The sequence below is a fragment of the Dipodomys merriami genome, unplaced genomic scaffold, assembly GCF_024711535.1.
Source record: "Dipodomys merriami isolate MVZ:Mamm:240054 unplaced genomic scaffold, mDipMer1.0.p SCAF_34, whole genome shotgun sequence".
NCBI lineage: Eukaryota > Metazoa > Chordata > Mammalia > Rodentia > Heteromyidae > Dipodomys > Dipodomys merriami.
In genome coordinates, this window is record NW_027204937.1 from 9,388,254 (window position 1) to 9,401,529 (window position 13,276).

At 38.0% G+C, this 13,276-nt stretch overlaps 1 protein-coding gene across 1 annotated transcript in view; it reads left to right on the forward strand.

Annotated features, from left to right (window-relative positions):
- Positions 1-13,276, forward strand: part of Faf1 (Fas associated factor 1) — a 299,200-nt gene that overhangs the window by 264,189 nt on the left and 21,735 nt on the right. The window contains exon 18 of the mRNA XM_069987264.1: positions 4,191-4,406. Coding sequence (XP_069843365.1) covers positions 4,191-4,406 — 216 coding nt within the window. The remainder of the gene's footprint in view (positions 1-4,190; positions 4,407-13,276) is intronic.

A 13,276-nucleotide genomic window follows, 5' to 3' on the forward strand; every position in this document is an offset into this window, starting at 1 on the left:
GATCTCACAGACCGGCTGGGAAAGTGCTCAGTGGTAGAGTGCTTGTCTTGCATGCACCACATAAGCAGAAAAAGCCGGAAGTGGTACTGTGGCTCAAGTGGTAGAGCATTAGACTTGAGCTGAAGAGCTGAGGGACAGTGCCCAGGCCCATAGTTTGGGCCCCATGACCAATTAAAAAAAAAAAAAAAAAAAAAAAAAGATTTCACAGACTTTCTTATTCAGGCTGGCTTCAAAAGGAAATCCTCAGATCTCAGCTTCATGAGTAGCTAGGGGTACAGGTGTGAGCCACTGGCGCCCAGCTTAATTACCGTTTTTTAAACTTCATTGTTAAAAGTCAGTTTAATGATTGAGTTTGAGAAGTAACTCCTGGGTAAAGAGCATTAATTTTACACAAACGTTGCATTCCTGAAAAAGTATATTAACATTTAAGATCTTTTATTAAAATATATTACACTTTAATGAAACCTTTAAAACAATTATAAAATACATGACTGAACAAAAAAAGATAAAATATACTGATTCAAACTTTTAAGTTTAAAATGTATACTTTTATAAAAATATTTGGGTGATAAAAATTTTGGAAAATAGTAATGATTATACAACATTATGATTGTACTTAATGCTTCTGAATTGTACAGTTAAAATGGTTAAAATGATTTCTTAAATTACTGAATATAAACAAATGATAGCAATGATTATCTTAAGTTAATGTTTTCCTTACTGAATCTATTTTGTGAATGTATTTTTATAATCAGGGAAAATGTTCTTTTTAATCTCAAAGATGATTTGAGAGAGCCACTAGTGTTACTGAAAAATAGATGATCACATTAATAATTTAGAAAATGTATGTAAATCTAATCCACAGAGATTTACCCCTACAAGCAACTCATGGTTGTAGGGGACATGTCAGACTGAATTGTTAATGCTAGAAGGAGTTAAACCTTGGAGAAAAGAAAGTCATGATATTCACTCCTTAGTTCTAGAAGTTAAATTCCATGATATTCAATTCTTTTTGGGTGGGGGGAGAGGGGGGGTCGGTAATGGGGCTGAACTCTGGGCCTGGGCGCTGTCCTTCAGCTCTTTAGCTCAAGACAAGTGCTCAACCACTTGAGCCACAATGCCACTTCTGGTTTTCTGGTGGTTTATTGGAGATAAAAGTCTGATGGACTTTCCTGCCCTGGATAGTTTTGTTTTTTTTTTTTGTTTTTTTTTTTTTTGGTCGGTCGTGGGGCTTGAACTCTGGGCTTGGGCGCTGTCCCTCAGCTCTTCAGCTCAAGGCGAGCACTCTACCACTTTAGCTACAGCGCCACTTCCCCCTGGATAGTTTTGAACTCAGCCTCCTGAGTAGGATTATAGGCGTGAGCCATCGGCGCCCACTTTGATATTCACATTCTTGAAGCACTTACTGAACAGCACTTGTCACCATACTAACCATTACCTCATACTTACCTTATTGCTATTAATGTATTTATATATTCCTTCCATATTGAGTATCTTCTTTGTGTTATGCTCTCTACTTGGAGTAAGAAATAAGACATGGTTCCATGCCCTAATAGAATTAATAGACCAGTGGTTAAGCCAGATATTAGAGAAATAATATGGTATGGTGTAGTGAATACTATAATAGACATACTGCAACTTGGTTTAATTTTATATACTCATTTGTTCATATATATACATACATTACTATTTTACTGAATAGTTTAATATTAGGAAATGCTTAAAATTCATCTTATGTCAGACACTGGGAAAGTTTATGTGTCTTTTTTTCTTTTTGGTTTTGTACTGGGGTTTGAATTTAAGGCTTTGTGCTTGCTAAGAAGATGCTCTGTTGCTGAGCCATGCCTCCATCACACCCATACTTCCTTTTGGCTTGAGATATTCAAGAGAAAGAGAAAGGTGTTTCTGATTAAATGGTTAATCACACCAACTTTAGACTTTTTGTTAAGACTGTAAAGAACTTAAGTTCCAAGTTCTTTCATTCATGTTATTTGATTGTGATAATTATAGATTAATAGTGAAGGAGAATTTGTTTTTCTGTTAATTATAAATTAGGAACGTGGAAATGATAAAGTAGTCAGGAACAGAATGTGTGAAGTAAAACATTCTAATACTACAGAATTGCTTATCCGAGGAATTTCTCAAGTTGCTAGGACCAAAATGAATTTTTATGAATACCTGCCAAAAATTTCAGTGTGGGCAAATACCTCAGAAACCTAACTTCCAATGGAATGCCATCAATGTGAAATAATATAATAGGAAATCTAGGGTCAAACCTAGCTCTAACTATGAGTTCTCTCAACAGTTTATCCCAACTGTTTGAGTCTTCTTTTTCATGTACAGAATGTGCAGTTTAGTTTGTCTATAGGTCCAGAAATCTGTCATTCTGTAACAAAGCCAATCACTTATAACAAGTTAATGATAGAGCTGTAACTGAGACTATGGTATCTTGCGTCCAAGAAATCACTTGAGTTTCTTTTAATTCCCTTTGTGTGGTGGTGGTGGGGAGGGGGGGGGTGGCATATGCGCTCACTCTTATACACATCACTCCTGGGGCTTAAACTCAGAGCCTAGGTGCTGTTCTTGAGCTTTTTTTTTTTTTTTTTTTTTTTCTGAAGGCTAGTACTCTACCACTTGAGCCACCGCTTAACTTTTGGCTTTTTTTTTTTTTTAAGTGGTTAATTGGAAATAGGAATCTCAAAGACTTTCCTGGGCTGATTTCAAACCATGATCCTCAGATCTCAGCCTCCTGAATTGTTAGGATTACAGATGTGAGCCACAGTGCTCCTGGCAATTTTTTAAAAATACTTATTTTGCTAGGCATGGTAGTAAATGTCTATAATCCTAGCATTTGGGATGCTGCAGCAAGAAAATCACAAATTCAAGGCTAGCCAGAACTACATAATACCTGTTTCAAAAATTAAAATTAGGGGCTGGGAAGTTGGCTCAGTGGTAGAGTGCTGGCTTCTCATGCATGAGGCCCTGGGTTCGATTCCTTAGCACCACATAAGCAAAAAAAGCCGGAAGTGTAGCTGTTGGCTCAAGTGGTAGGGTGCTAGCCTTGAGCTGAAGAGCTGAGGGACAGCGCCCAGGCCCAGAGTTCAAGCCCCATGATCGACAAAAAATAAATTAAATTAAATTAAATTAAGCTGGATGCCTATAAACCTAGCTACACGGGAAGCTGAGTAGCTTCCCTGGGCAGGAAGCCAGCCTGGGCAGGAAAGTCTGTGAGACCTTTATCTCCAATTTATCACCTGAAAACTGGAAGTGGCCCTGTGGCTCAAGTGGTAGAGGCTAGACTTGAGTTGAAGAAATCAGGGGTAGCACCCAGGCCCAGTGTTCAAGCCTCACGACCAACAAAAGATAAATAACTAAATAAAAATTAGGCCTGGCACTGGTGGGTCATACCTGTAATCCTAGCTACTCAGGAGGCTGAGATGTGAGGATTGTGGTTCAAAGCTAGCCCAGGCAGAAAAGTCTGTGAGAATCTTACCTCCAATAAACTACTCAGAAAAAGCTGGAAGTGGTGCTGTGGCTCAAGTGGTAGAGTGCTAGCCTTAAGTACAAAGTGTCTCAGGGACAGCACCCAGGCCCTGAGTTCAAGCCCCAGGACTGACCAAAAAAATAAAAATAAATGTTTTATTATAACAGAATATATATATATATATATATATATATATATATATATATACATATATATTAGAGATTTACATTTTTAAGTGATTCATCACTAAACAGTCTTCCCATTCTATAAAATTTCTACTTGGTAAATATTTTTTCTCAAATATAAATGTAGGAATAAGTTTTGGGAATGCTTTAATAATCTTAATTCACACACCCTGTAAAGAAAGCAGTAGCATACTTGATATATACTTCCTCAATCACAAATATCTATGCCCTTGCCCTTTACTTGGTTGGTTTTTTTAAAAAAAGAAACGTTTATTTTCAATGTAGTTATCTACTGATTTAATAATGTGGCCTCAAGGTGGGATTTATTTTAATTAATTTTCTATTGAGCTTATAGTAATAAAATGAAAAAAACATGATTTCTATTGTTCAAGCATTAGATTTGCTTAATAAGTGTAGCAGTGGTTTTTCAGTGAGTGTCTGGTAGCTTTTTTCTAGTCTCTCTCTATCCCCACAGTCCCATCTGTCCTACATTTTAACACCTGTTTTTATTATCTACTTAGGCCATTCGACTCTCCTTAGAGCAAGCTCTGCCTCCAGAGCCAAAGGAAGAAAATGCTGAGCCTGTGAGCAAACTACGGATCCGGACCCCCAGTGGCGAGTTCCTAGAGCGGCGTTTCCTAGCCAGCAATAAGCTCCAGATTGTTTTTGATTTTGTGGCTTCCAAAGGATTTCCATGGGATGAGTTCAAGTTACTGAGCACCTTTCCTCGGAGAGATGTAAGTTACCATATCTACCTCAGGAAGTGAGTCCAGATCATTAGGATTGGGAAAAGTAATCCAAGAAATGTCAAATGATACAAGACATCCAAAGATCCTTCCTTGTTCTGCACACCATTCTCTTCTTAGCTTTCAGTGAAGGTATGACTTTCCAGGCCAGAAGATTTGTCCAGAAGCATATGTAAGAAATTAGGAACTGGATCTTTCTTCTGTCTTCGTTATCTCACCGTTTCCCCTATCCTAGCTTTTATATAAGCTTTCCTGAGGTCTCATCTTTACATACCTAAGAGCATACCAGAGAATTGTGTACTTAACAGATTAAGATCAAGATCAATGATTATAGGTTCACTAAGAATGAGTTACGCTAAACAAAGAGTATTTTGTGATTTGATAGTTTTTCTACCCTGGGAATTTGAGGTGACACATGTTCACTGTGTATATTTCAGCCCCTACTTTTGCAAAAGAGTAGAGAAATAGATGTTGATCTACAGTTAGGTAGCTCCATTGTTGATTAGGTGGTGTGTCCAGAAAATGTCAACTATCATGGCCCTGCAGGGAATCAAGAGATGGTATATTTAACCCTTTTTGCCAAATGAAACAAATATCACATTTATGAATTATGAAAAGTGAGATTCAAGAAACTTTCAAATAAAACTAAAACTATAAATAAAATAATATGGCCAAAATTTTGCAAGAATATGTAAAGATATATTCCATGAGCAGAGGTTACATTGAATTAGGCTAAATATACACTAATAAATGCTTATAACTGCCAGCAAAAAGATCATAGTTTTAGAAGTATAAGTACAACAGGAGAATAAATAAATGGTCTTATTCAACTCTGCACTTAAACTATTCCTGAAAGGGTCTGTAATCTTCATGTTGAAACAAGAAGCCTGAAGAAACAGAAACATTTATGACAGGGCTGGAAGGAAGGAAAAGGAACTGTCAATTCTGGTTATCTGGGGAACAAATCCTTCAGGAAAGAAAGGTCATGAGAGACATGAGTGTTATCTTCAGCTACATGAAGTTTCACTGTGTAATAAAAGGAACCTGCTGCGGGGTCAAAACTCTTAACTAATGAGTTGAAGGTTACAGAAAGCACTACTGGCCTAATACACAAAAGCACTTCCTAAGAAAGGAGTATCTTATATTGTGAAATACTAATTTCCCTATCTTTGGAGATAATGGTTGCTGCTCTTATGGTCAGTGTTCCTTACTAGGTTAGTGCTCCTGCTAGTCTCATTTCTGGGTCTCATTCAACTCTAAAATAGTAAATCTTAATAGTCCTTGATTCTATTGTGATCTAAATCTAGCAATCTGGACTTTATGAGTCTCTCACATTGGTTGTGAGATTTAGAGGATAAAGTTAGAAACCAGTAGTGTATCTTTTATCTCTACTACCCAGCCACAAATCCCCTGTAGGTGGGATGAAGATTCTGCCAGTTATGTTTAAGCCCAGGGAGACCCCAAATAAGTGACCATTGGTCCTTTTCTCACCAGCCCCACCAACACTTCCAGGCTTTTTGTCTTTATTCATAGTAAAAGCATACAAATATGTATGCATATGCTCTTACCACACATCCAGATAAAAATAAAGTCCTTAAATTCTACCACTGAAGTTAAACTCCAAATATGTGAATATTTTAAAAAGAGTCAAGGGGAGTAGAAAGGGTGACACTGATCAAGATGCACTGTACACATAAATCAACATGTTGAATTGAAACCTCTTTTATATAATTGTTTAATTTTGTTGTTGTTGTTGTTGTTGTTGTTGTTGTTGTGGGGCCTGAACTCTGGGCCTGGGCACTGTCCCTGAGCTCTTCAGCTCAAGGCTAACACTCTACCACTTGAGCCACAGCGCCACTTCCAGCTTATGTGGTACTGAGGAATCGAACCCAGGGCTTCATGCATGCAAGGCAAGCACTCTACCACTGAGCCACCTTCCCAGCCCTAATTTTTTTTAAGTAAATAAAAAAAGAGGCTACTATCAAAAGGTTCAGGATTTGCCTGTCTCTTACACTTTATATTTTGTGATGAGAGTCTCTCCTTGGAAAACTTAAAGAACTTAGGATAAATTCTTCCTTCCCAATGTTTGCTTTCAAGTTACTCTCTTCGTGGGCCTCATGTGTAAAATTAAAGTACTAGAAGATGTAGGTCTACAGACCTCTTATTTTACAAAATAAAACTTTTATTTTCTTCCAAATTAATATTTGAACCTTATTTTTGATAGCTTGAGGGGAGGATTGTTTTTAAAGAAGATAAGTTTTCTGCTCAGTATTAACCTCTGTAATAATATCTTTGTATTAAGATGTAGATGAAAAAAATGCTACTGAAAGGAAACACAAATCAATGTAATATGCAAGGGTGCTTTGACCTGGTCTGCCTGCCTGCCTCAAGCTTTACTAATCAAGTTTTCAGCCTCTTAAGTGGAAACTCTAATGCCAGTTTTGACAGTCCCTAAATAGAAAGCCCATTACTTAAAGAACATTTACTCCTGTTTTAACATTGTTAAAGAAGGCAATTTCCCAGTCCCGTTTCCCACTGTCTTTTACCTGATTTCATCCCTATCTCTATACTATTTCAAAAAATTTTTTCCAAAACTTCTTAGTATCATCTGTCTTAATTTCTAAGAGAAACTATCAAGCCAGTGCATTTTGCTTATATAGGAGCAATCAGGAGTTTCCCATTACCAATCATTTGCCTGTTTTTGGTCTTTGGTCAATGTAAAGTTATCTGCCACACAATCATTTCTCTTTGGCATAAAACCTCTTCAGTAGTCCCTACTTCTCCTTAGGATATTTTTAAAACTGTACGATATGGCATATGCCTGTCTTTCTGACTTTATATATTATTTTTTATTACTTGTTTATATCAGCAAGAGTTAAGAGATTGCTCACTATTCACTAAAGGCATAGAAAAATCTCATACTCTACACTTTGGCATGCTCTTTCCTCTCCTTGAACATCCACCCTTTGCACTATATCTGGCCTGTTGTTCAAATGAGCCTAGCTTTTAATGCCTAGCTTAAATGTCAGCCTATAAAGCTGTCTCTGGAAAGCTCTCTTCTTCCAAGCTTCCGACCTATGTACCATTGTAGTTTGTACACTCTTCTCTCATAGCACTTGATCTTTTGTTATAAAGATAATCTGTATTATGTTCAAATTTGTCTTTGTTGCAGTTCCCACCATGGTGCCTCATATGTAAGTATTTAGTAACTGTTGTCTTATGTTAATAACTTCAGGCCTCCCTCAAATCTCTAGTTCCTGACCTAAATTCCAGAAATAAACACTATTCCTTCTCCTGGTAACTGTTCTAGCAAACTGGCAAAAAAAAAACCGCACAAAAAAAAACACAACCAAATAACTCAAGACTGATAGCAATTTGATAATCCATTTTTCTCAAGCAGGTCTGTGCCTGCTGCTATTTTGGTAATCCAAAATGGTCATGGAGCTTGAACTAGGCAGGCCATTCCAAATCAGAGCAGGTTCCCTACACCCACTGTTTTCCAGTTCTAAACCCAGAAAGCCCAGAAAACTCTTTAGGCCTCCTTAAGAGTAAGGTAGGGTAAGAGTTAATGGTACTTCATCCTTCTCTAAGTGTTTTTTTCAAGTCTAACAACTACTGTTTTTGCAAGGCTATTTGTAATAGCCATCTGTGTCTGCAAGGATTAGGATCTAATTTGTAAAAGTCATCTTAAATTACAGCCAAACTAAAGACTGTTAAAAAGCACATCTTAAGACCTTGCCTCTTTAATAACAAATAATATAAGACTTAACTATAGGAGTCTTATTGTGTCTTTAGCCTTTTCTCCACAATACAGAGGTTGGTTTCTCACCAGAAGATCTATTAAATGTCCTTCTATGCTTCTGCCCAAACCAAAACAATTCTTCATGTTAAGATTTCCCAGCTGTCCAACTGTTTACTAAATGTCTGCTGGCCATTATACTTAACTGAACTGAACACTGGGGGATTACCGAAATAGCAGCAGGCACAGACCTTCTTGAGAAAAAACGGATTATCAAATTGCTATCAGTCTTGAGTTATTTGGTTGTGGGGTTTTTTGTTGTTGTTGTTTTGTTTTGTTTTGTTTTGTTTTGTTTTGGTGGGGGAGAAGTTTTTGCCATTTTGCTAGTAACAATTACCAGGAGAAGGAATAGTGTTTATTTCCAGAATTTAGGTCAGACTCTACTTCTTACACATGCTAGAACTGTGTAGATACCAGTGGTCCCTTTGCCTTACCTGGACATTGCCCTGGGAGTGAGGCCTAAAAGCAGAGTAAGGATACTTGACCCTATCAGGAGTCCAGAGAGGAACTATTTGCCCTAAGTCCTCTATAAACTTATACCCCAAACATGGGCCTTTTCCAGAACAACCTGTCACTCATGCTACTTGGCATTTGATTGGTATTCCCTTACTCTTCTCTGTCACTTCTTTTGTTGGTGGTGGTGGTGGTGATGGTGGTGGTGGTCGTGGTCGTGGTAGTCGTGGTGGTCATGGGGCTTGAACTAAGGGCCTGGGTGTTATCTGAGCTCTTTCACTCAAGGCTAGTGCTCTACCACTTTGAGCCACACCTTCACGTCCTATTTTCTAGGGACTAATTGGAGATAAATATCTCTTGGACTTTCTTGCCTGGGCTGGCTTTGACCCTCAGATCTTAGCTTCCTGAGTAGCTAGGATTACAGATGTAAGCCACCAGTGCCCTGCTCCCTTCATATTCTTTATCCTATTACTCTTACCCTTCTTGCCTTCTCTATTTTATATTTCCTGTTCTTATTCATATTATACAGAAGAGCTCTGCCTTAAAATGGAAAATTAGTTGTTTCTATTAATAGAGGGATTGGAAAATACAAAGAAAGGAGAGTGATAAATGGCAGATGAGTTCCAGGGAATGGACCCTAGTATCAAAAGATAAAATTACAATAAAATAATTATAGATCTTAAATGGCTTTTATTTGCCATTCATGAATCAGGACAACCTTCATTCTAAAAAATAGAATAGAGCTGCCATTGAGCAATAGTAGAATATTGGGTTTTAGATGGTGGAAACAAGAAAACAGAACAATAGATTTTTTTTTAAAAACTGGCTAATGGGTTTGATTTTTTTTTTTTTTTTTTGGTTGGCTGTGGGGCTTGAATTCTGGGTGCTGTCCTTCAGCTCTTCAGCTCAAGGCTAGCACTCTACCACTTGAGCCACAACGCCACTTCTGGCTTTTTCTGCTTATGTGATGCTGAGGAATCAAACCCAGGGCTTCATGCATGCAAGGCAAGAACTCAACCACTGAGCCACCTTCCCAGTCCTGGTTTGTATGTGTGTGTGTTTGTGTATTTGTTTTTTGTAGGAGTTTATACAGAGGAGATTTCTCTTATTCTGACTCAGGTAGACTGGAGTCAGTTTTCTTTTTTCTTCGTTTTCTTTTTTTAATTTAAGTAGTTATACGAAGGAGTTGCCTTTAACAAAGCCATTTGTGAATACAATATATCTTGATCAATGTCACCCCTTTCAACATTCTAACCCATTGGAATAAATTTTCAAAGCATGTTTTATTCCCTTAAAGTTCCAGGATTAGGAACTTTTAGCTTGAGGGACTCCAATTTGGTTTTAGTCCTTTGAGGCCTATTGAAGAAGCTCAGTCCAAAACAATTACCTCTTATAATTTGCTTAACAATTCTTTTTTTTTTAATTTTTATTTTTATTTTTTGTGAACACACTGTACAGAGGGGTTACAATTACATGGGCAGGTTAATGCGTACATTTCTTAGCAAGCATTGCAGCCTCCTCCTTTGTTTACCCTTCACATCCTTCCCAGCCTCCCCCCCCCACCTCCCCACCCAATCCTCCCCAATTCCGCCTACTCCCCCCCCCCCCCCCCGCACCAACATTGTAAAGCTTGTTTTCGACATGACAACTTGTACTTCTCATTGTTGCAACCGGTCCACCTGTATCCTTAAACGACTTGTTTTCCCCATCTCCTCTACAAGTTATACTAACATCAAATATAGTGAAAGCAGGGGTTATACTGTGGAGGAGGGACATACAAAGCAACAAAGAGATAAACTTATAAATGCATTAGAAACAAATGAATGAAAGGAAAAAACATTAAAATACATATCTAAGGATTCATTTTCCTAACATCACATTATCTGACCTTTTCTGCTTGACTCATACATATACTAGATATTGTAAATAAGGGAAACCATGATATCTATGTTTCTTTGGGCCTGGCTTACTTCACTTAATATAATTTTTTCCAAGTTTTTCCATTTCCTAACAAATGGGGCAATGTCATTCTTTCTGATGGAGGCATAGAATTCCATTGTGTATATATACCATATTTTCTTGATCCATTCCTCTACTGAGGGGCATCTGGGCTGGTTCCATATCTCAGCTATGGTAAATAATGCTGCAATAAACATAGTTGTGCTGGTAGCTTTAGTGTGGTCTTGTTTGTAAACCTTTGGGTAAATGCCCAAAAGTGGGATTGCTGGGTCATAGGGGAGCTCGATGTGAAGTCTTTTGAGGAACCTCCATACTGCTTTCCAAAGTGGTTGAACAAGTTTACATTCCCACCAACAATGAAGTAAGGTTCCCTTCTGTCCACATCCCCTCCAGCATCTGTTTAACAATTCTTTTCAGTCGACTTTGTCCTATCTAGAGAGTATGACCCAATAAATTTTGAGCATTACTCTCAGCTACCATTGTTAACTTTCTAGTTTCAGCATGTTGTTCATAGAATGTAGAATATAGTGACCTCATAATTACATATTTCTTTGAGTTTTGTCATTCCAGCCATACAGAGACCATTTGATGTTTGATGAATGGCCATATGCACACATGTGGGTATTCCTTCTGCTTCAGCTTCTCAAGTAGTTGCAGTTACCATGTAGCTTGTACCACCATAGCCAGCTTGACGTGTGTGTGTGTGTGTGTGTGTGTGTGTGTGTGTGTGTGTGTGTGTGTGTGTGTGTGTGTGTGTGTGTGTGTGTGTGTGTGTGTGTGTGCGTGTGTGTGTGTGTTGATTATGTGGCTTGAACTCAGGGCCTGGGCACTATCCCTGCACTCTTTGCTCAAGGCTAGCACCCTACAACTTTGAGCCACAGCTCCACTTGAGTTTTTTCATGGTTAATTGGAGATGAGAGTCTCATGGACATCTGCCTGGTCTGGCTTTGAACACAATCCTGAGATGTCAGTCTCCTGAGTAGCTAGGATTATGGGCATGAGCCACCAATGCCTGGCTTTTGGCCATTTGCTTTTTAAGATTGTTGGCATATTTAAAAATCTATTAAAGACATGATCAACTTTATAGACTACCTAGTAATGCAATAAATAGCAATACCAAACGCAATATTCTAAAATATTTTATTCCTTAACAGCTTTCATGTGTTTCTAATATGGCAAAGAAATTGCTTTAAAATTATTTTAGACTGCATTTGATTAAAAAAAAAAAAAAATCCAGGGCTGGGAATGTGGCTTAGTGGTAGAGTGCTTGCCTAGCACGCATGAAGCCCTGGGTTCGATTCCTCAGTACCACATAAACACAAAAAGCCAGAAGTAACACTATGGCTCAATGGTAGCCTTGAGCACAGAGAGGCTCAAGGACAGTACCTGGGCCCTGAGTTCAAGCCTCAGGACTAGAGAAATAAAAGCCCACAAAAAACAAATCCAGAAGCAAAAGTTGTAATTCACTTGTCACTAAATTAAAGCTTTGTTCTAAAAATCAAAATAAAACATCTGATTGGCTATATCTGAACTTGCTCCATTTCCCTCAGGTATTGTACACACACACACACACACACACACACACACACACACACACACACACACACACACACACACACACACACACACACACACACACACACACACACACACACACACACACACACACACACACACACACACACACACACACACACACACACACACACACCCCTGATAAACATATAGATATATTTGATAGTGTCATATCTAGTATCCCTAAATAATCAAGGTTGAGAAATAAAGGTCTATGCCTATAGAGTTGAACACAACTGATAGTTATTTTTCTGACATATAGATTTGATAGTAACTTAAAGCCTCCAATGGTTTAATGACTTAGAAGAGAAATCTCGAACTCTTTCTAAGACATACAAAATCCTTCACAGTTTCTGCTTAGTTCTTCTCAGTGCCCATTATTTCTGCATCACATGCATACTATCATTAAGCCACAATAAACTTTTAATTAAAAGAAATCAAGATCTCTCAAGTATAAAAACTATTCACAGAGTTATCTCACTTCTTGTGAGCTTTGGGAAATATCAAGGCAAGTGGTATTAGGACCATTCAGCAGATGGGGATTAGGAGGCCTTGGGGTAGAATTTACTTGTTTGAGAGGATATATTCATTTAATGACCACACAGAACTTCCATTTCTATCCATGTTGTTGCAAATGACAGGCTTTCATTCCTTTTATAGTTGAAGGCAGACACTTTCTTGGTATTATATAAGTAAGGCTGCAGTGAACATATAGAAATGCTGGTATTTCTTTTTTTCTTTTTTTTCTTTTTTTTTGCCAGCCCTGGGCTTAAAATCAGGGACTTAGCCACTGTCTCTGAGCCTCTTTGTGCTCAAGACTAATGCTCTACCACTTGAGCCAGAGCTCCACTTCCAGCTTTTTCTGAGTATTTTATTGGCGATAATAGTCTCACAGACTTTCTTACCAGGGCTGACTTTGAACCGTGATCCTTAAATCTCAGCCTCAAGTAGCTAGGATTATAGGCATGAGCCATCAGCCCCAGCTCAGTATGTCTTTTAACATGCTGATTTTATTTCCCTCAGATATATACCCAGTAGTGATACTACTGTATCACGTAGTTTTAATTTTGTGAGG